This window comes from Trachurus japonicus, chromosome 24, assembly GCF_045865225.1.
Source record: "Trachurus japonicus isolate A0001 chromosome 24, Traja_1.0".
NCBI classification, from domain to species: Eukaryota; Metazoa; Chordata; class Actinopteri; order Carangiformes; family Carangidae; genus Trachurus; species Trachurus japonicus.
Genome location: NC_140930.1, coordinates 18360518 through 18386471, shown reverse-complemented (window position 1 = coordinate 18386471; position 25954 = coordinate 18360518). Strand labels below are relative to the sequence as shown.

Genomic DNA, 25954 nt, shown 5'->3' with positions numbered 1-25954 from the left:
TCCTATCCCCTGTTTCTTGACACGTCACAAAAGAGACCACGTCTTTTGATCACCATTAGTGATTCAGTGGAAAATATTTAACAAGCAACAACACTCTTCATTTTTAATGGTGTGGAAATAGGAGCTGAATCAGACTGTTTTTGTTGGACAAACAAGGAGCATTGCAGACACATGAGGCTTTAAACTTGACCACACAATTAAACCCCTGGAGTGTCGAGCCACTGATTCTGACTATGTTGGTTATTGGAAAATAGATTTATAAGGTCAGAGGAACACTTTGGACCAGCTCCTGGGCACATTAAACATGTTCAGGAGCTAAAAATAGCCTTCAAACCTTTATGTGGAACATTAATTTGAGGTAAAGCCCCTGCTTGCAGGTTTCTTTTGATCTTGGATAAACCTCTGAGCTCTGTGTATGGTTTGGCTAGCAAACAAAAGTTACTGTATAGGTTAATTGTTTTAACACGTGGTACTTCTAAACTTGCATTAAGTGGTTTTAGCCATTTGGGTAAAGCTGAAACAACACAATACCTAGCCTACATATTATCAGCATTTAAGCAGATATAGTGAGCTTGCAGACAGGCAGTAACCAGTAACAGAGTTATTTTTGATGTTTTTGTTTCATCTTTTGCTAGAAATGGCAGCAGAAAAAATTAATGTTCATCAGAGTAGTGCTAACCACGACTGTACAGTTGAAGCCTGGAAAACAAACACAGTGAAGTGAACTAAAGTACGGAGGAGTCGTTTTCTGAATTTGTAGCGTGTATTTGCGTGTGTTTAACATACAAATCACCCAAATAAATACTCACCATAGCACATGGTCGACCAAAACTTGACAGTCACCTAGCAAAAAGTTGAGGGGGATCATTTCATAGTGTTTCTATTTGGGTTTAATTCCAATGAAACTCTACAAAACTCTTATAATCCAGTTCACATTCCTGACTAAAATCATCTTGATACTAACATAAGGACAGAAATGCAGAAATGCAATCTGATTTGTCTTTATGAGGCAACCGCATGCAAGGTGATAAAGTTATGATAGAGGCGTTACAGGGGTTCCAGTCATCGTAAAGACAATTAGCAAACTCATTGTAAAAGCAGCAGGGACACTTTAAATGAGTTAATTAAACTAAGTGATCTATTTAATAGTTTTGTGCTTCGAATGAGGCAACATAATGAGTCATTCTGTTCAGGCTAAAATTGGATTAAAATGATGATTTAGAGGAGGCCAATTAGGAGTCCTTTAAGTACTGTGAGAAAACACAGGTGAATTACACTGAGAGCACGCCGAAAACAATCATTTACTCTACTTCGGTACCAAAACAATGTAGCAACATTGTCACAAACGGGTGCAACTTGCTGCGAGTCGTCTGTTGGTGCGATGAGAGAGAATCTGTATCTGCACGGTGAGATCATAGGCTTGTGGATTATCTCATCCTTTTGTTGGAAGCAGACAGTGTCTCAAGTCAGAGGAGCTATTTGAGCCCAGGTGTATTGTTCCAGTCAGGGCATGAACTCCCTACACCTCTGCTTCAGCCCCACAACAAATATGATGCAACCCAGACAATAGGCAATCATCTTTTGATTCTGTTTTGTTTTTTTACTTTCAGAACTTGCTGGGGGAAAACAAAAAACATCATCATCACACTGCAGATCTGAGGGAAATGGTTTAAAAGCCTGGTGAGTGGCTTCGCAGAATGGAATGTGCTCAACTAGAGCTGTCCTGCCAATTTCTTGTCCCTCAGACTCACAAAACTAATCCCCAACTTTGAGGCTATTCAGCAACGTCCAGCGTGACTGCTTTGATGAAACTCAGACTGAAGTTTCAGCAGCTTAGGTGCATCCAAGCAAATGATCAGTCAGAGCGGATCAAAGTCAAGATTATTAAAATCACCTTGTGTCAGTTTTGCCGCAAGGATGTCAAATTAAATGAGGAGGTCAGGTTATTCTCACTTCAATCTGCTGATAATGCAGCAGACAGGTGTAAAGGTGTAATTTGACAACACCGACAGACAAAGTGTGTAAAAGTAGCTGTTATTTAATAACTATGATTTGCTCAACAACTGTAGGTACAGTTCATAATAAGCTGTCTGTGGGGGACAGACAGTTGGCAACAGTACTGCAGTGAAAAGGCACAATGACAGATGTAATGTCACAAGACACAACAAGATGACCTGCATGAGAAGAACATCTAACAATCATAAAGTTACATCAGCCATCCACTCGCTGGCTTTGTCAAACACAGTCCCCACTCAGAGACTGAATGATCATTTTGTTTTTACAGCATTTCCTTGGTCAGTTTGAAAAAGGCAAAATTATATAAATGAGTAAACATAACAAATGATAGTGTAAAATTAAGTGGTACACAAATCTTATTGAAAAACAAAATTTTATATAATATATATATATATTTATATATAGAGCAAAATGTTACACTCTCACAGCAAATGCACAAATGTGAAATAACTGAAGTAAACCAAAGTTCTTCTGGTGGATGAAGCTGATTGACCTATAGTAATACAAAAGCACAGCTTTAAGTCTTAACCTTCTATGTGTACACAGTCCTCTGACAGGCTCTCCACAGTCTTTGAGAGGATTCGAAACAGAAAGATTCTCAAAGACGCTGGAGAGTTTCGCTACATTGGTGACAGCTGTGGCAGATACTGCCAATAAAGGATACAAAATAATCAAAGAAACTTTAAGAACATATCAGAGCCTACAAATCCCTCTGAAATGTAAAAATAGCCAACTAACTGCATGTCATCTACAGGGTCTGCATAAGTGCATTTGTTGACTTCATGTTTTTGTGGTAATAAGCTGAGGTTTTCCTTGAGTGTGTAGGGACTATGGAACGTCCTCTTGACAATTAGAGGAAAATACAAGAAACCAAATCTTAGGTCAGTGCTAAGGACCACCTTCATCTGATCCATCCAGCTTGTTTCTGTCAACTGTTCATGTGATGTGAGGCCGTCGGTTTGCTTCCTCAGCTCCTGCCGATACACCTTTGTTCACCAGGTCAGGGTGTCACTCCCTCCTGGTCCATGCTGCAGCCCAGAGCCTCGATGTCATTGCTGATGTCAGTGATCATGCGGTCCCACTCGTCGCCCTCGGACGCCTCCTGGCCCTCGTCTGAGGCCGCGCTGTCGCCGCTTCCTCCCGCTGCTCCGTTGCCGTTGGTGGTGGAGTCGGAGGCGGAGCTGGCCGTGCGGCGGTAGCGACCGAAGCTGTCTGTGATGATCCCTCGGCCATCCTTGACACCAATGGTCTCGAGGAAATTCTCAAAGTGCTGGCTGTCTTTCTCTGGTATGAAGGGACGCAGGCCTGCGGGGGGCAAAGGAAGGCTGTAAACACTGAGGTACACACTGATACTCAACAGGACGTATAGGGGGGGCGGTGCGTGGCGCAGTGGTTAGAGCGGCCGCCCCATGTAGAGGCTACAATCCTCAACGCAGGCGTCCCCGGTTCGAATCCCGCGTCGGGCAGACATTTCCTGCATGTCATTCCCCCTCTCTCTGCCTCCCCCTTTCCTGTCTAACTCACTGTGCTATCAAATAAAGGCAAAAAGGCCAAAAAAATATACTTAAAAAAAAAAAAGGTTAATGCATATGATCAGCTATGACACAAAACATGTTTCTATTACATACATTGTATGTAATTTGGAGTGAATTATGGAGCAAACCCACATTTTCACATTGAGTCATGCAGGTGGGTCTGAAAGTGTGGTGGTGAGAAATTGGAAGTGATTACGAGGTGTGGCTTTACAACACAGCCGCTGAGCAGGAGTGTGGCAGCGCTGTCAAGTGTTCACTTCTGTTTCTCACCATCCACTCATAACCTGACCACAACAGCACACTAACACACTCTGGGGGCAGCTATGTAGTGTTAGTGTGACTGAACAAGAGTGAAAACAGTAAAGTGCCAATGACCGAAGACCAATTTTAAAAAGTGGAAAAAAAACAAAGCTCGAGCACAGATACCACGTTACTTATAAGTTGTCGTACCAAGTAGGAGGAACTTCCTGCTGTCCCCGTAGAGTTGCCGTAGGTTTATACAGAACTCGTGGATGGATGCACCGTTACGGTATTCATGGAGCAGGGTAGCGAACTGCTGGATCTCCTGCGATGACAGTTTTGTCCGCAGCTAAAGAGGAACAAAATCAGAACAAGATTTAATAAAGCTTGAAAAAACTTCCTGTTCTCAAAATCAGAAAGGGACAAAAAAAAAAAAGAGGGTGAATCATCGTACTGTGGTCATGTAGTCCTGCAGCAGCTCTGCAGCAGTGGTACTGAGCTCTCCTTCGCTCGCGGTTTTTGTCTGTGGGGATGCTGGGGTGGAAGCTGTTGGAGAGTTTCCTTCTGTCTCTACTCCCTGGAAAGGACTGAGACAAGAATCCCTTGTAAGTGACGGGTAGACAAACAAACTTTAGAGTCTGTGTCAATAGAAATCTTGGAGTATGTACTTACAATGAACTTCCTTCTGCTTCGAAGGCCTCTTTAACATCGACTTTGCTGGAGGAGTCGTCTGCAGATTTAAGGCAGATGGATATTTACAGGCTCAAATGTGGATGAAGTTCTGAAATACTATGAGCTTGGGAACAGGGCACAATGCAGGAGTCTGTTTTCTATATGGCAGGGTGCCTGGAGAGCACTACATTATTAAGGTATTAAACCAAATCAAATCTCCTAAAATAAATGTGTTGTTTTTGCTGATACCTGTAAAAATGTGAGTGTGTGGGTTTTGCCCTTTTTGTTTTTGTTTAGAGAGCTGATCTGTTCCTTACCACTGTATAGAGAAAGGTGTCTTGTAGGTGTAGTTGCTCCATCAAATATGGCTCTGTCCAAGAAGTCGATGGTTGATTCTGTGTAAACAATCTGAAAGACCTGGCTGAGCAGAAGACACAGCTCCTCTGCTGCTGCCTGAAAGAAAAGGAAAAAAGGTTGCAATGTTTTTTTTTTTTTTATAATGTCACCTTTACCTTAACATCTTGCAACTTCAATTAAAGTTAAATCTCCTTTAATGATTTGCTGAAGTGTGTTATGTTTACTGTAATTACCATGTATGGTTCTTACATCAATAAGGATGCGTGAGCAAATGGCTAATTACTAGGGCTGTCAAACGATTAATTTTTCTAATCGCGATTAATCGCATTTTTTCCATAGTTAACTCGCGATTAATCTCTATTAAAAATATTATATATGGCGCTTTGGACTTTCAACCCTCCAAAGTGTTATAATCTCTAGACAAACAACTTTTAGACCAGACCTAGCAGGCCTAGTACCTAATCATAACACATGATGCATGAAACTCACACAGAATTGAAACGAATTGCATCCAGTGGAAATTGCCCTTTACTTTGCTACGCCTCTGCCTGGCCATGTGCATTTGTTGACAACAGAAGCCGTCAAAAAATCAATGGATGGAGCTGTGGATATATGTTAGACTGTGTATATTTGTGTAGCAACCAACTTGAAGGTGCCTTACCGCCACCTACTGGACTGGAGGTCCCACACTCCAGTCCTCCAGTCCAGCAGACAGAGGACAAAATGGGCCGCGATTAACCGCGATTAAAAAATTTAATCGCGTTAATTTTTTAAATTAATCTAATCGCGATTAACGCGTTAACTCTGACAGCCCTACTAATTACATTTAGTCCGGACCATGGTTTCCCTTCCAGGGTTTCCGCTACATGCATTTTATCGTGGCAGCCCGCCACAAGTAAATTATTGCCGCCACTGCTTCAGTATTGGGGCAGACACAATTCCCATTTTGTAGTCGTCTCTTTAAATGAATTTGTAAGTGCACCTCGTTCCAAAGGCATTAGTCTCGCCTGTTTAACCTCAATTAAGAAACCCATCAGACTGCCCATATAATTCTTCTGAACATGCTTGTTGTTTGCATAACGTCACATTCAAGACATTACCTTATTATCAACAGCCAGCACGAGCAGACAGCAGACTTCCACAAGCACAGCTCCACTCTCTGATAAGGAGCTCAGGGTCTGAGATTTGTTGAGATCCGGACATGAGCTGGGGCAGGGAGAACCGCCCGAGTCCTGGGCTGGAAAACACACATTCATACAATCTTAGTTAAGTTTAGTTAAATCTCAGGATTCGAATGTTGAAAACAAACACAGTGGGTCATTATTGCTCCTTTCTCCTTCGAGTGGGTGTAGATAAAATGCACGAATTGAACATCATCAGGTGCCTATCATTCCCTGTTAATTAATTTTGCTCAATAAGGATAAAACCAGAAGGATTTGGCAGCATTGACTACAACATCAATAGATGTATCATCTATATAATGAATCATCAGAGACAGTTGGCGTGTGTATTCTTACCAGTCTTGATCACCACCAGGTGCAACGAGTCATCCCTGATATAGGAGACAGCAGCAATATCATGGATGGGCACTCTCAGGATAATTTCCTCTCCATCACGCCAAACTAGCTTGATGTTGTACGCAGACAAGCTCACCACCGCGTCCTGCTCTGACGTCAGCTGGCCTGCCAACTGATGCGATTTCTGACAATGACAGGGGCAAACAATAGGAGTATTATCCATTTTATTATAGCCATTATATCTAACAACTTTAATTTTCCAATTCACCACAAGTAAGTATGAACATTGAAGCTTTTATGAAATGTATTCTGTTTCCATTTACAGCACGCAGACAGGATCAGGTTCAATCTGCTCACACAGATACTTACTCTTGCATTGTCAATAAGCTGCAGCACTTCTGTGCGACTGGATGGGTTCAAGTATCCTGGAACTGATGTCAGCTGCCCCAAGTACTGAGAAAAACAGAACATACACTCTTTATGAAATGTTTCATGTGTTAATGAGATGAACAGAATCCAAAGTAAACAAATAACCTAACAATTCCTCCATCCTCTCCTTGTAACTAATTCATACTATAGTATTTTTAATATACAGGCATGAGTTTTAGATTTATGCTTATGCCAAACTCACTTTGACCTCCTTCTCAATGTAGTCATTAAGCAGGATGTCAGGGTCGATGCGGTGGTCGGGCTGAGAGAGCGAGACTGTGTGGAGGGCCCGGCGCTCTGTGGCCTTCTCCTGGGCCTTCTTGTCCCTCCCCTTCTCTCCTTTCAGGAAGACTCGTTTGAACGGAGACACGATACCAGGCTGGTGAATAAAGACAAAGAAGCCAAGCAGAAATGAGAAGACTGTTGTCTGTGTGGTGGTGTCCATTAGCATCACGTGTGCTTATAAGTCTCCTTCCAAAATACCTTACTCATTTCATGTAGCTATACTAACCCTGTGACACACTATGCTCCTCTGTGATAGCATATCATTATGAGACTTTTTAAGCCATCCAACACAAGTGTGCTACAGCTGAAATGGGTTAACATCACAAGGCAGCTCTCGCACAGTTAAGTTAAATGTGGCCAAAAAACCCAGAGGAAGCTACATCAAACTGTGGTAATTGTAGCCTTGTAATTTCTGATGCTTGGTTGCTGCGGAGTAAGATACAGCAGTCTGCCGGTGCACACGTACAGCCCTTCATGCAGAGTATTTTGCAACAGTGGAGATGTTTACTGATGAAGCCTCGACCTCAAACCCTCACTGCGCAGCTCCAATAGATGTGTAACAAAAGAACATGACGCTTTCTTTATTAAAAAAAAACACTCCTGTATTTACTTTAGCAGCTTTCCTTTTGAATTGCCAATAATGCACAGAAAAGCCTTGAATTATATAATTATTTCTACACAATTACTTCTCTCTAGTATCAACAGGCACCATGTCAACACTGTGGCTCTGAGTGTACTTAGCACAAACAAACCTTAATACAATTTGCCCACAATGTTAAGCCTATGCACAATAGAAACATTTCAGAGCATGTTTCTGAACAGAAAGCATTTTATTTATTTAAAAAAAAGCCTACCTCGTGCTCCATGAACCCGCACGCTTCAAGAGTTGCCTACGCAACAGCAGGCACACAGTCTGGCCACAGATGCCGAAACGCTCACAGTGTCAACTAGTCACCTGTTGCCTCTGCTACAGCTGCCAACTGATCAGATCCTCACACAAACAGAGCCTCAACGTGTATGAGAGGGGTGGGACCCCCCCCCCCACAGAGGAAGGGAAGTGTCTCTGTCTTCTACTTAGGCACAAGAACAGGAAGAGGACCGGCCACAACTTCCTGTGATGACACACTCCTACGTGCATTGAATGTTGAAGTGCTTAAAACCCCTGACACACTTTCAGAAAACTGCTTCATAAAATTTAAGAGGGACAAAGGAAGAGTGTGGCAATAATCATGTTTATTCCAGATCTTCAGGTTTTGTTGTGATGATGTTATGATGATTGCTTCCTTCCATCACTCATTAGAAACAGTTCAACTCAAAGCACATGCACTCTTGCTAAACCACAGATATACAAAACAGTCTATTTGAATATGTATGTCTGCTAACCACACAGCTGTCTCATTTGCAAAGCTGTTTACACGGCAGACTTGACATACCCAAAAGTGAGAGTCTCATTTATGTCTTAAGGACCTAGTTCCTTTTTGTCAGACACTTCCACTTGAAGAGGAACATAATTTGGTTCCTGTCTGATGTGATGCTCCTTCGTCAGCTGCTTTAGAGTTCATAGTACAACGCGACCTGTATGACCAGTGCATTATTTAACAGTATGTAGCCCCGAAGACAAGTGCATTAACATTTTATAGCTTTTCTTGGTGAAATGTGAGACGAGTGCTACCTGCCTGACCCCAGTGAATGGCCTTATGATGAACAGCGCCTTTTACAGTATGGCGAAAGTCTGTTTACCAAGAAACATAAGTGAGGATAGTGTCTTTGTGCTGTGATGGCCGGGGTGAAGTGTGGGCAGACTTTTAACTTTGTCGCACTGAAGAGGAATGCAAGAAAACTTAGAGTAGATCAAGTGTAAGAAAGATCAACAACATACTCAGACAAGGAAAGTACAGAGCCTTGCTTTTCTGTTGTTTTAATTAACTGTATTTAGAGTCAATTCATCACCATCATTAATCACCATCTCCTTTTCAAGAAAGTAAGATTGTTTGAATATTCACCGTGGCCCCCTTTGCTAAAAGGACTAAGTCAGGGTTCATAAATGTTCTATATCTCAAAAAAAATACTTTCCAAGACTCAAATCTCCAGACCTCTTTGTAGAAAGTTTTAGACCACATCTGACATCTAAACACAAATAACTGGACAGTTATTTAACAAGTAATGGTTATACTTGCAGTCATTTGTCCAGTACTAGAGAACAGAAAGCTCCAATTGAATGAGTTCCCAAAATAGCCCATATCATATTTGCTTAATATGACACGGGCAATTGAACAGAGCTGAAGAACAGCTTTTCAGGTTCCCATTACATCCTATGCAGAGCTGGGGAAGGATGGACCCTGTTAACACATAAGTTATTATATCTGAAGGCTAGTCTCAGACCTTTGGTGTGACTTGTTGAGACTGGTCTTGATCTCATGTCGGGTAGGGCCCAAAGAAAAGTGAGTCTGGATGCAGAGGACGATGTCATTATTACTGCCTCCCTGATTTTGGAGCAGCCAAACAATTCCACATAAGGTAGTTTAATTGCAACATATGTAAAGTGACTCTTCGCTCTATTTTTCAGTGCTTCATGACATTTATAAGACCCATGGTGGGGTGAAAGCAAGCTAATATGAGTGTGCACACTGCACACACAAGCATCACTGAGCTAAACTCCAATTAGGTAATTCAGCTGTAATGTTCCCGAATATCTCCAGATATTTATCTAAATTTGCGGTGCCATACCTCAGATTAGTAGGAAGCCTTTCTAGAAGAGTCCATAAAATGAGGCCACAATGTTAAATAAACATTCTATCATGTTATCAAATGAAGGAGTCTTTGCTTTTACATGTGTGATAATAAAATGCTCTACAAGGCGAATATAAAAATACACCTGTGCCAAATGCTAATCACTATCACCACCAAGTGGCACAAAGAAGAACTGTACTGATACCATGGAACCAATGATATCAACAAGTGAAAACAGAGGTGGAATTATTTTTCAAATGAGGAGATTTGACTTAAGCTAAAACTGCAGAGTCTTTGTATCTTGGCTGATGGCACATTTTTAATCAGATGCCAACCACTTGTGGAAAAAAAAACATTTCCTTGCCACTTCAAACTTTCTTTACACTTGGCTATCACTTCATTTCCGTCCAAATTTCCTTTCAAACAGAGAGGACTCGACTGGACTAACAATAGTGTTTTTGTTTAAGGAAAATGTAAGGCATGAGCTCAACAAAGACACTTGACTTCTCATTATTTACTCAGTATGCCATTTCGGCTGCTTGGATTTAGTTGATCCTGTCCTTCAGTTTCCCCCCTGTGCCAACCCAGAGAGCAGAAACAATGGGGAAGAGGAGATATATATATAGGAAATGTCTCCAAATGAAATGTCAGCCACGTTGTCTGAGCATAAAGATCTGTCCTCCTACCAAACAGGATCATTAGGGATCCCACTATGTACTGTATGTGTGAGATGGGGTTGGATGGTTAGAGCACAGAGGGAGTGCTGGCTCTCTTTAGCATGACTGACACTGATTACCACCGCCTCTGACAGCTGATGCTCGGGTTAGGCAGGTTTCCCCATGACCTCAGCCGGAACATAACAACAACGAGCGTCATTGCTCTCTGGGACAGACGGCTGTGTGTGATTGTTGTCCGTTTGTGAATATTATTGGCACAGCGTTGTTAACCAACACCTCCTTCACTGCCAAAAATACTTCAACATATAGCCTAACTTAACACAATACATCAGCTGACATTTTAAGAAGGTGTAAACAGGAGAAAGTAAACCGTTTAAACTGGCATTACATCCAAACAAGTTAAGTTAAGCCAGCCTGGGGTTTATGGTTGATGAAGACAATAGCATTTTACATTTAATTTGAATTTCAATACTTCACCCTCTTTGAGACTCAATCAGTTGCACTTTGGATTTATTTGCTATTTCCACATTTCCCCCCACTTTATAAGTGGCGCTGACTGAAGGAGAAGTCAGTACAAATATCAAAGTCTTGCTTGTATTTTAGCCTTTTAATGCTGACCGCTTAACTTAATGTTTGTCCAAACTAACAGTTATGTTAGCCTAGCTCATAAGTTAGCATGCTAGCCCAGCCAACTTGGGCAGCGGCGTGCCAGACTTACCTTTTTCGCTTTTTTCACATCATCCTCCATTTCTATGTAAAGGTCCTCTTCTTCATATTCAGCTCAGCACGGGGGTCCAGGTTAGACGAGACATAACTACCGAAGTTTTTAACTATCACTCCTCCAACAGTAGTTAGCCTGCTAGCCTAGCCTAGCCTAGGGCAGGTAAAGTGATGCCGAATTTGCGCTGATAGCAAAAACGCCATGCCGGTGTTTGTGTTACTCCGCAACCGTTAGAAAAAATGCCAGCGTGTCACTTGTGCGAAAAACTGTATGGTATGGTGTGGCTAGAATAATTAAATAAATAGTCTGTTACGAAGACAAACTCGGACAAAACAAGCAAAACTTTTCAACCGTGCCGCCATTTTGGGGCGTTGAACTGTGGTCCAGCATGCTTTGCTTTGCTCAAACCAAAACAGCTGCTACTGTGTAGTATGATAATGATCACAACAACAGGATCAGAGGAAACCCGCCTGCCCCGAGGAGCGTTCAGTTCAAGTTGTTTTGTAATAATACACTTAAGATTATTTCATGACAGAGTTCTGAATTATAACTAAAGGTAGGCTACAGACAGTGACTTTTCTGTTTTCTGTTTCTGACTTTCTGTGTCTGTTAAATTTGTTGAAATTGTTTCACTGCAACATGTGAGGTGTTGTTGTTTTCCTGCGACAGGCACAAGTTTTATTTGATCATCATCTGTAAAAGTGAATGAATAAATCAGTTGTTATGGAGTGACTTTAAGGAGTCCCACTCCTTAATGTTTAACCATCCAGTAAGCCATAACTCATCCAGCACAAGTTATGCAGATATAGCTAATGCAGTTGTCTAAATTGCCCTGAAAAGAGTGTCCTGCCTGTTATGTTTTCCCTGACACATTTGTGATGGTGTGAATTTTCTTTTTTACATTAACTGTTTACTATCCCTGTTTTACTAGGACAAGACAACGAACAGACAATTAAGACGGCGACAGAGAGACGGGGACAGTGATGCAAGTCAGTGCAATCTTGTCTGTGGGACATTGGGGGGCTTTTCTCACTGTTCTTTCACAGTTCTCTGTGGTGGTAACCTCTCAATATACTGTTGAGCAAGACACATACTGTGTAAAACATATCCATATCACTCTGCACATCAACTGACCCTATAACTTCTCTACTTCTCATACCACATGTCAACATCTACATTTTAACTAGTTTTGAAATATGCAACAGGATTTTTATTTGTAATTAGAGGTGGTAACTAAGGTTTAACTAAGATGGCTGGATTAAATTTGCTAAAACACGTTGTAAACCATCAAATCAGGACCGTCATAACCTCCCGCCCCCACCCAGCCATTTTGATCTGTCAAAATGTGAGAGGTGCATGTAAATACAGTACTGATATATTGCACTTTCAAATACTATATTTATTTTTCTCTTCTGGGATGAACAGTCTGATATATGAATCTACAGTAAGGCTTAACATTACATTTTCAGCATAATATTTCTCTTTTGTTCTAAAAACCAAAACATACAAAAAGAACTTTAGCACCATATGTTATTAATAATATTCATATTGTTCCCAAAAATAGGGCGTAGGTACAATACTGGACATCAGTTTTGCTTTTTTTAAAGAATGGGGATTCCATGAAACAATTTACTTACATTTTATATTGAACAACAACAAAGAAATCATTCCTTATATGTTCTCAATCACAACATAGGTTGTATGAGCACACTTTCATAAAGATGCTACAGACTGTAGCGAGTTTGCTTACTGACATTGTGCCAACTTTTGGAATACCCTGGATAAATAATATAGCCAAGGGTGTATCCTGAAAGGTTTGTGAAATACACCAACAAGCTAACACAATCTAGAAATTGAATATAAACAAAGCAATATTTCCCAACACCTTTGATAACAATTTCAAAAATCAGCAGCAATTAATATGACAACCATTGTCGCTTCATTGGAATATCAAATCCATTTTTAAACAAAATATTACAGCCAATTCTACAATAACAACAAAAATAGATACACACAGATTAGGACATATAGATGACAGGAATTTACAACACAGCAATCACGTTCTATATACTTTTTTTTACTCAGATTCCATTAGCAGAAGTACATTTGTGCTCCTGTGCTTTTGCCTAAAAGATGCATTTTGTCATCTGCCAGTTTCATTCTCTCAGAAAAAAAGAAAAGAATCCTAGTGCAGACTGAATCAGAGTAAAACAATAACATACCGTATGTTGAAACCAGTGTAATAAAACATATGAACAGTAGAGTACTAACTGTTGTTTTTTGTGCAGTTCGGAAAATCAAGATGGCACCATTGAGAGTTGAGTTCTGCTGTAAACTGTGTGAATTTGAGGTGCTAGCTCTTGAGCATTTTGAGATTGCAAGTTTGTCAGGTGCAGGTTCTCTCAGTCAACCGGAAGGCCATGCTCTTAGAAAGCCAAAGAAGTGGATACTGTGGTCCACAGTCATAGCACCTTTCAAATGTATTTATTCAGCACCAGGTTATTAACAAAAAATTTAAAGAAGGAGCAAACGTAAAAGAAGAAAATGCACCGTTTTATCATCTGAACAAACTGCTTCAACAGCCAAACAGATGGTCATGACACAAAGGTACAGACTTAAACCAAGTCAAACACTACAATGCCCTGCTGCTACACATTAACGCAGAAATCAGAGGGTTTGTTGTGCAGTCAAGAGCACTTACATGCTAAATGTTGAGGGTCACCTCACAATGAGTTCTAAAGGCATGCTGGGAGGTGGTAGGAAAACCAGGAAATGAGGTTCTTCAAAAGTGAATCAGTGATCGGGCCTGTTTCATCATTCCGTTGTAAGAAAATGCAACATAATAACATGATTTTTTTTTTTTTTTTGCGCATTATTGTCATCACTGATTTCTTCCATGTTTTATTCCAACTGCAGGCATTACTGTTTTGGCGAGAGGATGTATTGTTCACACGAGACAAACAACACAGAAAGTTTAACGTCTTGGCACTACAAATCATTCATCATTGCAAGACAGAAGAAGATGTAAAGGCATAGACAAAAGTACAAAACAATCACTGACTAAATCGTTCAGTATCGTGGCTGGAACCTGTTACAACTATATATCCATCCAAACAGTCCATAACTAGTGCTTCTGAGCTCAGTCTAAACTGCTAGCTAATTGTAATTTGCTGAATCAGCTTGGGCTGTAGTGATTCAGCGTAGTCAAACATAATAAAGATGAGGAACCCGACGTTCAAGTACAGAAGATGTTCAGTATTGCCTTACTATTTCTCCTATGTTTTTGAAAGAACCAGGAATTGGGTTTCACAAAGCACCCACAGTACTTGGTTCTGTCACACTGTGTAGTTAAGTTGTAACACTGTAATCTGGTAACAGTGCAGTCCTGTAGATGACAACGTGGATGAAGCGCTAAGACTAAGTAGTGTCGTCGACTGAGGTGAAAAGCTGACAGAATTGAGAACTTGGCTTGATCTGGCTTTGTAGAGACAGACAGGGGAATATCGTTTGGTGTTGTCATCTTGGTGAGTGTGCTGGCACATGAAACAAGTAAAGAAAGACACTGGCATTGTTGTTTGCGGACCTGGCTGCCATGGCTGGATTGAAGCACCCAAAGTAACAAGGCACAACAAGGACTGAGAAGAACAAGCTTGCTGTTCAAACGCTCTTGCTGTGTGTTGTGGCTGTCGAGGGATGTGGAGCTGGGCAGGTAACCTGACAGGGATACGTCTCTGTAGGTGATTTCTTTGTGACCTTGTTTATGGTATAAAGAGCGGCAGCCTGAATTCTACACTGTACAGCATAGAAACAGCTTCCTTGCACTCTCGTGTAGCTTAGCTCTTGAAACCCGTGTATTGAATTGAAGACAAGAAAAATATATAAAAACTAAAACCCACTTATTAACCAGCTTCTAGCTAATCCTTTTGACTAGATACAGAATGTGGCAAAATGGTGATTGTTCTGTAGAAATACATAAAATATACTGCATGTTTCATAAAAATCCAGATTTGTACATATAGACTCTTTGTAGACTTAATTAAAATTAATCTGTTTAATTAACTGTCATTACTAATATTCTAATGACACAGTTACGCAAGCATAAATACTCTGCGTTATACGACATTAAGCACCACTAGATGAAATTCAGCCCAGTTTTACATAATCTTGTTTATGATGCTATATAATACCGTCATACCACACACACACACAAAAATGAATGAATCACAGTGTATTTGCACCTGATTTGGACATGCGTCCACGTCTGGAAAAGGTCAGCAGTGTTTAGAAAGGATGCACCGTACGCCAGGCAGCCAACTACCACAAAAAACCGCCCCCACCCTCCCTCCCATTAATAAGAATGAGTAATCATTCCCAAAAAAAACAAAATGTGCAAACCATAATTTAGTGGTACAATCCTAGCCGAGGAGTGGTCCAGGATGCAATATGTTAAGGAAAAAAATGGAGACCCTTGAGGACATGCCTGGGGATGAGAACTGCATTGAGACACCCCTGAGTCAGCTGGTTCAGTGGTCTTGTTTGTTGGTCCTGAGGAACCCCTGTATTGGCTGTTTTACTTTGTTTTGTTTTTTTTTTAGTTTGACAATACGTATAATTTGTTATTCATTGACTAACTATTAACATGGCTGTCCATTCACTACAACAGAGTGGAACTACTCTGGCTACTATGGTAAACAATGAACAAGTTGGTTGTTTGCATACACATGTATATCTATACATATGGTGTTTTGGATGTTTGCTGCACCCTAGCTGACCCAACAGTTCTCAATTACTCAGGGCTGAACATCGCTTTTAAGCTGAAGGGTGGCAGACCCTGGATGTTGAAGCTCTTGGTTATGGCAGTGTACCTCATTGCATGTTCTCATGTCAGGATCTCCAGTTGTTCAGCCTCAACCCCGTTGTTCAGTTACCAGAGAAGTGTGAGAGTGTTTTCACGGGAGCGTGCCGAGGCCCAGCACAAGCAGAGATGGGGGGAGAGGGCGGAGCAGCAACCAAGGATGGAGTCGAACAGTCGGCGAGAGAACAGGAGTGTGGGAAAGGGCTGAAGAGAGACACAGACGAGCATGTGCACACACACCGTACACCACACTAGCATACTTTTAAACCCTCGAACAGTACATACAGTCGGTTGCACAACACATGCTAAGAAGTAAACACTCACACAAAGAATCATACACCCTACTCCAGTCAGGCCCTTTGTCACAATCGGTTCTCGTGTTCTTTTCCAACCCTGGCAAAAACCCCCTCTCGCCTTTAGCCTGGACTTACTTGGCATCTGCCTTTTACAGTACGATGTTAACAGGCACACGCGGCCACAGCTAAGCAGAAAGCCAGTAAGTCAGGCAAAAGGAATCTCTGTTTTGTGTCGGGCTCTCGGCTCTCCTTTGTTGGGTGCATTTGTACTAATGCCTCAGACTAAAGTCATGCCAAACACTACAATGTAAAAAACACACATTATATATTCAGATGAACCATTAAGTAAATAGATAAAATTGGAGTATGAAATGCATTCATTTTCTCATGAATTGTTCACTTGCCCTCTCTGGAAATTTTAAGTCAAGCTCCTTTGACCTAGAAGGCATATTTTCTTTCTTTTTTTCTTTTTTAAACATTTCCCTTTTTTCTCACAACTGAATACAGTGGTCGTCCCGTGGGTGTCTGTGGTGGAGAGCTCCCGAAGGTTCAGCTGGGAGATGAGCATCATCAGTGTATCACTGCTGCACAGCAGGCCGATAGATGGCACACATGTTTGCACGGACTCATTCTACTGGTTCAAGGGGGCAGATAAATTGGAAAGACAGTACTGTAAGATGCGATTTGGCTTTGTTTCAACTGTGCTAGCAGGAGCCAGAACAGTCGCCCTGTACACCCTTATAAGAGTATGAACCTCTCTGAGGCCACACTGATGTTGAGGAGTATACCTTTTAACACTGCAACATGTTTTGTCACGTAAAAAGTGTGTGCTCTGGCAAATTATAGTTACCGGTATGTCAATGACTATAAATGTGGACACAAATATGCACTGAAGTATAATAGCATAGAAATATCTTCTCAGATTTGTCATATTTTTCTCAAGACCTTAATATAAGTCTTTGCACCCAATAAGCATATCTTAATCAACATAAGACATTAAGAAAGAAGAAGAACAGGGAGGTTGAAAAGGGGAGTACTTTCTAGGATTCAGAAGGGAATGGTGGAGGATTCCTTGAAGGCTGTCTTTGCAATAGTAAGAAAAAAAAGAAAAGAAAGTGCGTCTTAACACACATTTGTCCCCTCTAACCCTTTACTTAACACCTACAATCGTTAAAAAAAGTCTTTGGAATGTTTTACTATGATTTTTTTTTTTACCCACCAATTTAGAAAACATTGTGCTCATTTCAACTACATTCTACATTTCTTTCATTGTGTTATTTCACCTCAGGCGGTCATCTTAGTATTTTGTGCTGTCACAACTACAGGCAAAGCTGGCCAAGTAAGGCATGCATGCTGTCACAGCCTGCCTCCACCAGAGGGCACTCTGCACTGCAAAAATTGAATATGTGGGTGGAACTGATTGAAGGTCAGTGTGCTTCAGTGTGCTTCTTTTTTCTTCCATACATGATGTGATTACCATTTTGAACAAAAATAGTACAGCCAGGATGCACTTGAGCCACGTAAGCTCGCGGAGGGAAAATCCATTTTTGAACTGCTTCTCTTGGACACAAATTTGATTGTGACCTTTCCGGTTTTTACAGTATCATGATAGAACATGTCAGTGCTTTTTTTTTACGGGTTAAGGACTTGGTAAACATTATTATACATTTCAATGATTTACACAAAGAATGGCAGTAAATGTTGGGATGTGCAAAGACCTGCCCCCTCTGAGATTCTCCTCCATCATTCCCATCAGGCTTTGCGCCAGTCCCATGTCACAGGGACATACAATATGCCCTTCACAAGTATTCACAGGTTGAATCACCAACACAGTATAATGCATTAAACACATTTCATAATGAAACATTCATATGTTATCTACACACTCATACAGAACCCTCCTGTATGTAGAGGGGTTTATATGAGACTTCTGTATATATCACATAAGATACTGTAGGTTCATAATTTTCTCTCTGTATGTTTTTTTTCCAAAAATAAATCATGACTGTGTGTTTAGAATGTCTTGACAGATTCTCGGTTGATAAAACACACGTCTCCTGCAGGAAAAGTGAATGATCGTAGAGGAGGGTAGGATTGAGCTGAGTGTCAAGTGGAAAGAGATAATATCTGGAGAGGAGGAGGAGGAGCAGAATGAGAGAAAGTAAACGCATGTGCATCGTTGTGAGGAAGAGGGGGTGACTGAGCTGTGGGAGAGGATGCCTTCAGAGGGAGGATTCGTACTGCAGGAGTTCATAAAGAAGGGGACCGTCCCTATACCTGATGCCCACCGCATTAGGGCTAATGTACTGCAGCACATTTATGGTCCTGCGCAGGCGCCGATCCACAAAGTGTGCATCCCAGGCTGGGTAGCGTTTTCTGGGCATGTCTATCTTGATGAGAGGACCCTCAGCCCGGATGGGCCTGCCAGCTGCATCCACAGGCTCTGTGGACCTCACCTGGAAAACTGGAAGGCAGGTGTCCGTGGCTGTTTCGTCTGACTCCACGTGTTCCCCGGCCAGACCCCGTGTGGGGGTGGCCTGAGAGCCACGGGGGCCTGGTGTGGGAGCCATGGGCTCGGCCTCGGGTGGTAAAGGAAGGCCCCACAGCAGCTCAGCACAGCAGGAGCTGGCCAGCACCCTCAGCCGGGGGCCCATGGGGTGTAGGACCCCGTAGTAGAGAACCATACAGGCCACACCTGAGGCAAAGCACAGGAAGACGCCACAGAGGGCAATGGAGGCATAGGCGTCAGTGGTGGCTGGGTCACGGTACGCATACCAGAGGGAGCTGAGGATGGCGTTCTCTAACAGTACTACAGTGTAATAGGCCACCATTCTGTACCGTGTCCGGCCCTCGCGTACATTGAACCAACAGAAGACATAGACCACGCCCACGACCATGTTGAACAGTACCTCCTCCCACTTGGACATGCAGAAGTCGGTGCCGCCATGGATGACCCAGAAAGCCATGGCGCACCAGTGGAGCACCACAAAAATGCCAAAGTAGATGTGGAAAACGGAGGCAAACAGGGCGAAGGAGAGCACCCTAGAAGAGATGGTGAAAAGGCGCCAGAAAAGGTGCACCAGGGCACCTCGGTAACTCATGCTCTTTTTGTCGTCACGTGAATCACGCAGGAGTTTGTGGTAAGAGGCTAGCACCCAGGCAAGGGACAGGAGGGAGGACATGGCAGAAACACCTAACAATAGAAACAGAGGACAAGAAAGAGTAAAAAAGCAGGAAATGACTAAAAAATAGTACGAATGAGAGATGTTGATAAGATGATTCTAAAAACATCAGAAATTTAAAGGAACATCCAGTTTCATTTGAAGTATAGAACACAATCCTAAGCAGTGTGGCTGTATCTGAACTGGGCTGCCATTTCCACTTATTGTATACAGTAGGTTTCATTTCAGCCAAAGCAATCCATCACATTTTTTGAAAGGCATATTATTACCAAGATCATCATAGGTCATACAGTCAAAACAGTCTCCATTTAGTCAACCAGTTCAGTTTCCTTCAGACGTGTATAATAGTAGAGACAGCAGATATGTCAGACCAGTAGCTTGCTGCATGAAAAATGATAGAGGATTATCTGCAGAGCAGCAGCATGGTGCCTCTCAGCAAATGTATTGATGGCATTTCTATGGACAACCTGACAGAGAGGGATATCACTTGTTATGATTGAACTGCCTTCTCTGAGTAACTGCAATGCATGGGGAAACTGCAATGGTAAAAGAGGTTTCAATAACAGGAGTGATGAATGTTGGAAATTGGATACAACGGTGGAAAATACTGCACACGATAAAGTGATATGTGAACTTGAAATTAATTAGTAGAAAAATATGGGAGCGTCTCGGCATTTGATGACCAATGTACAAGCACAAGAGATACTAGAGACGTCCTGAACCATACAGTACACAAACAAAATAGGACTCAAGTGTTGCTCATATAGAGCCTTGGGGAACTCCTTACACTGCAGCCACTCAGCCTTGTTGCTCTGGATCATGATGCAGAGCTGGAGCACCAGTTGAGGGGCGCTTTCTAAGAAGGTCTCCAGCAGTCGCAGCATGTTGACATCGGCATACTCGTACATCATGGCCCAGTAAAAACGCCGCTGATTCTCCTTCTGCCGGTGACTTTGTATGCCGAGGTACATGGTGCGGATGTACCTGCAGGGGGAGGAAGAGGACGGAGAGTGTTTGTAATGATAAATACTCCACCTCATTATACCGAGGTGTTGTACTGAGGCCCAAAGACATGTACAGAATAAAGTCACAGTTCACCTGCACATGGTTGAGTTTTGACAACACTAGAGGGCATGCTTAGCTACATTTTTAATCCACCGGAGCTATATCCGTCTGCATTTATTAGTTTACCATTAGGTTCAGGATGAGTTGCAGGGAACTTTAAAACTCATTCCGCCCACAAACGTAGGCAGCTGTAGTGATAAAACTGATAAAATACAAAGAATAAAAAAGAAAACAACAGCAACAAAAAAGGAAAATGTAAGAAAAAAAACCTAAAGAATGAAAATATACAGAAAAAAAATTGGGATCAGTCTACAATGATGACAACAACAGCTTCCATCGGTACAAAGCAACTTCTTACATAACTTAGCAAACTGATTCTGTATGACAAACAGTACAGCACCTAATTAAACACATTGCACAATTATCTCTATGGCCTGTGAAGGTGTGGTTATTGAACTTATTATAGGATACATGTAGTAAGCAAAGCGATATTCATTCTTTCATAATGGTGGAGTGGTCCTGGTGTAACCAGAGAAATAGCAGGTAATGCAGCTGAAAAGTGGCAGCTAATTGAATCAAGCCCCTCCTGTTGCAATCTATAAGCCACACGACTGCTTTTTTTTTAAGTACAAGTACAAGACAGAATCGCTGTGTAGCTACTGCTGAACAAAAATGTAATATGCTCTGGGCTGTGATATAGCTAATTAAAATCCTTATCTTCTATGGGTGTGCTTTCCTTTTGAAATGTAACACTGCAGTTGGAGCCACCAATTAACGCGCGTAGAAGAGGACGGGTAAACAATGACGATGGAAATGTTCTGTGGGATCGGAGCTCTGGACTTGGTTCGGTAAAAACATCAATCCGTCCGACAAAAGCAGATCAAGGGAACAAAACAAAAAAAGAAAGGCAAACAGCATCTTGGAAGACTTTCATCCTCACCAACCTGTAAACAAGCTTCAGCTCTTCAAACAAGTTAGCCCAGGACTTGCTGGAGAGAAAACAATGGTTGAATCCAGGCTGACAGTTATAGTGATTTTTTTTTTTTTTTTTTTTAGTTATCTTAACTGTGACTTCAGTCATTGCATATTGGGTGATAGCTGCAGGGTCTATCTGCCTGAGCTGGCAGAGTGGCCAAATAAATCCAGCACTTGATGTGAAGGCAGTCAACCGAGGACAATAGTGTAGCACAGACAGAAATAGACTAGACAGTAGCACTCACCAAAACAAATTGAGAGGCCACGGATCTAAATTCAGATCCAAAAAAGTGAGACACAAATTCACTGCAGCATAACAAACAAAACCCGAAACTGCTTATGAGTGGGTTTCAACATAATTAGCTTCTGCATTAGGTATTGGGGAAGAGATTACTGATAAATTTTAAACAAAGTTGAGAAGAGCGCATTCTTAAAGAATGCATCATCTTGTAGGGTGCTTTAGCGTACTATCAACCAGTGCAGTTCCTATTGCATAAAACTCTCTAGACTTTCAGTTACACGTGATAAAAATCTGGGGAAATGGCACATATTAATTTCCCAAGAAGAAATCAATTATCTCGATATACACAGAGATGATAAAACAATTATCCTGCAACCATGACAAACTGTTTAGACTTGATTTTGATTTGACACATTTGCTCTAATCTTGAGAAATTGGATTTGATGCTGTTATTTTGGTGTAATTATTATTTGTTGTACTATTTCTTGTGTGTTTAAAACCACAAGCTAGGCCGAAAGAGGAATTATTGTAATCATTAATTTAATAATAAAAGAAAAATAATTATTTCATAGCTGATCTGATGTGGGATAACAATTCAAAAAACTCAATAAATGTGACATTTGTAAGGAAATAAACTTACTACAAAATTATCAAAAGGATTTGTCTATTTTTCTGCTTCCAACAAACCTCCCTACAGTAACTCCATAAAGAAAAGTAAATATGAATTAGTGTCTGACTGTGCAGAAAAATCTCCCAGATAAAGGTGTTTTGTTATAAATAAATAAAAGAAATAAGAACACATACTGTATACAGTTATTATTCAGGCTTTACAGTAACAAAAGATACACAATAGAGCCCACCAAGCAGGATCTATTCTTAAGGCTGCTAAAGCACGGTGTGTTCAAAAGCAGGTCTGGCTGGGCTAGGGAATTTCTGAGCACGGGGACGGGGGTCTTTCTTGGGACAGTGGACAGGGGAGAAGAAGAGAGTGGGGTAAAACGGACAAAAGTCATTTTTTTGGGATCAGTAGCTTTGGGCTTTAAGAGGCACCATTATATCCAGAGGTAAAGGCTGGCATTCCGTGACATTTTCAGTCGGACTGGTAAATGTCAGATGGAACAAGTCGACCCCCTCTCCCTCACTAATGACATGCCACAGAGACCTACACAGGGCCTTTGTCTCCACCCCCCCCACCCCCCTATTTCCATTAGTCTGTGTGTTTCACTGATGCGTCTCACTGGTCTGTGGTGCAGCCAACAGAAACAGTAGCCCTAATCCTCATGGCTGCCGGAACAGTTTCACTTTGGGGGAAGTAAGGGTCTGCTGCCATGCTAGCAACTCTGTGAGGCTTCACATAGTCACAGCAGCGCTTCCAGCTAAACGCTAAGAATCAGCGCGCTTACATGCTCACAAAAGACCTTATAGGAATCATAGGCAGTTGCATCATGGTAGATCCAAAAGTTGTTGAGATATTTAACTCAAAACCACTGAGTTTAAAAAATATCACAAAATTTTAGGTGGATAGGATCATGAAAACATTGTATGTGAACCATGTAAGTCTGTGTGCAAAAATATTGTGTCAATATATTCAGTGAACTCTGAGATATTTCACAATTTTAGTAGAAACTTTGGTCCTGTATAAAGGGAAAGCTAGAGACTGAGGTAAAGTTATTATGATTCATCACTGGCTCATAGATATCATAACTATGTATTCAATCATTTCACTAAGAAACACCATGTGATGACACTAGTTAAAAAAATTTAGAGGGAATTTGAGGGGTTTCGGAAAGCAAAGCGTTTTCACAGAATTCTTGGAGCAAGACGGACGAAAGCGAAAGCATTTGCCAAGAATGTTTTCATTAAACAAGAATGAAAGTCGGAGGTTCGAAGACGATCAGATCAGATACCGTAGATAATGTAGATTCATCCACATTCTTTTATAACCAAAAGCAAACTCCTCGGGGTCTCTTTAACAGAAGAATTGTTGAAAATGGTAATGATCATAAATGATGTAACAATGTACAGTACCTGGTTTGATAGTTCACCTTCTTAGACTGAGTACAGGTTTGTTGTTGCTCGTTAAGCATCAATAATCTGAGCATTTGGCTTCTCAGTTATTTTTATTTTCAAACAGCTCTCACATGCACCGCTTTCCGCTCTGGAAATAGTTTCTTACTTCATATTCCCTTCTCCCTTTCAGCAAAAAAAAAAAAAAAGACAGGAAAAAAGCGTGTACAGTTAAACACTTTGGGTTTCATAGCTGTCAGGAAAATCTGAACTCACTCCATCACATGTCCACACACACACACACACACACACACACACATAGCGCATGCCTTCACAAGAGTCTCACACACATCCCGCAATTGTGATGCACACTGTTAACACTCCCACTGTGCCTTTTCAGATGTAGTAACACAAACAGCTTCCTAAAAATAAGCACACACACACACACACACACAAGCACGTACAAGCAGACTTGTCAGTGCTGTAGGTAATAGGGGATTTCCTTTCTATTCCAGACACATTTGTCAGATGGATCCCCCCCCCTCCCTCCCCCTTACCTCCCACCCTCACTCCACTTAGGCTGTGGTCCACTCCTTGATGCCCCCCCCCCCCCCCCCCCCTTTCCTTTTCAGCTCCATGGCTCCTCTACAGGGCTCCTCATGAATTATTTGTGGCAAGATCATAGCGATCGCTCATGGCTCGTTAAGCAGCGTACGCATGGCCTAACAGCTCCACGCCGTGCCGGGGTCGTGTTCCAAGCCCAGCCGTCTGCCATTGCTGTCGAGACACAGGCAAACCATTAACCCCCTCCTCCCCTCCACCACCACCACACTACACACACACACACACACACACACAACTACGTGCACACACCATCTAGACTATAGACTACAGACTATAAGCACCAGCAGCCGTGGAGCTCAGAGAGATATGAAACTGTAATTACAATGTTTGCATGAGTAAACATTGTGAGATCTGAACATGAGCTGCAGTGAGAGACAGGTGGAATGACAAGCACACACACACACACACACACACATACACACACTTGCACCCACAGACCATGTGGACGACTGGCTGCTTGGCCACAATGTTCCTCCCTCTCCTCCAAAGGCACTGACCGATGAGTCATCCAGTCACCCCTATACTAATCCCTTGAGTGGGTGGTTAGAAGGATCACACACACACACACACACCTAGCCAAGTTTAACAGCATCTGTCTTCTAAGTCATGCTCGTGGGAAGGCTCAGCCGCTCCGACTGCATTCACGTCTCGTCATAAGCTGATTCATAAGAAGATCACAAGTCGGTCGGCTACTATTACAGCAGGATGAAGCAGAGCTTATGCGTCGTGTGTTAACAGGTGGAATCTGACAGAGCACTAAGCATGGAGGACATATAACATACGCAAGGCCTGAGGGCTTGTGAAAGTGTGTACGTGCGGCTGGGGTGTGTGTCGGTGTGTATGAGTGTGTAAGGTGGAGGCAGTGCCAGCTGCAATGACTCACACCCTGAGTCACTCCGAGGGGCCGCACGTCGACTCTCAATGAGGTTTAAACCTCCTTTATCACGGAGATTTAAATCTCTCTCTCTCTCTCTCTTCCCCTCTTTTCTCAGTGTCTTCCCTTCTCTCTGTCTTCCCCTCTTTTCATAACTCTTTCCCAACACCTCACCCCATCCTGCGTCCAAGAGAGAATTCAATTTCTGCATTTAGATTTTTTTTTTTTTTTTTTTTTTGTCTGAGGACAGTGGAGGAGGAGTGTGTGTGGGTGTGTGTGTGGGATGGAGGGTAACAGCTACAGCAGGTATACTGCCTCCTCATGGTCCTCTCTCATTCTCTCCACTTGTTTGCTCCGTCTCAACCCTTCTGGCTTTTTCTCATCTTTGCCTTTGTTGACTGATAATAAGGATGATTTTGGAGCAAAAATGCCAAACTTTGAACTTTTTAGCTTTATAAATATAGGAAATCTTATGCCATAGAAAACTGAAATTGATATTTTTTGCACCTTTTATAGACTAAACTATTAATTGATCACTTCCATTCTTGTGGCTTCTCCGTGTCCACTGCTTTGCCAGATGATAATGAACAAGCGTCAAGGTAAAGTGTCAAAAAGTGACATCATTAATATAAATATACTACTATCTTGCCTGCTTC

At 41.8% G+C, this 25954-nt stretch overlaps 2 protein-coding genes and 1 long non-coding RNA gene across 4 annotated transcripts in view; 1 reads left to right on the top strand and 2 right to left on the bottom strand.

Annotated features, from left to right (window-relative positions):
- Window positions 1–2024: 2024 nt before the first annotated feature.
- Window positions 2025–11581, bottom strand: ccm2 (CCM2 scaffold protein). Of its 2 annotated transcripts, none has more exons than XM_085770143.1 (10): window positions 11177–11581; window positions 6969–7145; window positions 6707–6790; window positions 6338–6521; window positions 5921–6057; window positions 4781–4916; window positions 4464–4521; window positions 4246–4378; window positions 4002–4140; window positions 2025–3321 (listed from the first exon to the last, which is right to left on the bottom strand). In XM_085770143.1, the coding sequence occupies exons 1-10, from the start codon at window positions 11204–11206 to the stop codon at window positions 3017–3019; spliced, it is 1383 nt and encodes a 460-aa protein (XP_085626269.1). In that variant the 5' UTR covers window positions 11207–11581; the 3' UTR covers window positions 2025–3016. The 2 variants fall into 2 exon arrangements, with proteins under 2 accessions (XP_085626269.1, XP_085626270.1); XM_085770144.1 differs by lacking the exon at window positions 11177–11581 and adding an exon at window positions 7906–8084 and having other exon boundaries at window positions 2802–3321.
- A 21-nt stretch (window positions 11582–11602) lies between these two features.
- LOC146961839 (uncharacterized) lies at window positions 11603–17746 on the top strand. Its single transcript, XR_015035159.1, has 3 exons — window positions 11603–11735; window positions 12111–12168; window positions 17656–17746. It is a non-coding gene; the product is annotated as an uncharacterized LOC146961839 (long non-coding RNA).
- Window positions 15754–25954, bottom strand: part of xkr6b (XK related 6b) — a 54890-nt gene continuing 44689 nt past the window's right edge. Inside the window, exons 2-3 of the mRNA XM_085770142.1 lie at window positions 20300–20496; window positions 15754–19523 (exon numbers count right to left, since the gene is read on the bottom strand). Coding sequence (XP_085626268.1) covers window positions 18553–19523; window positions 20300–20496 — 1168 coding nt within the window. The 3' untranslated portion in view covers window positions 15754–18552. The remainder of the gene's footprint in view (window positions 19524–20299; window positions 20497–25954) is intronic.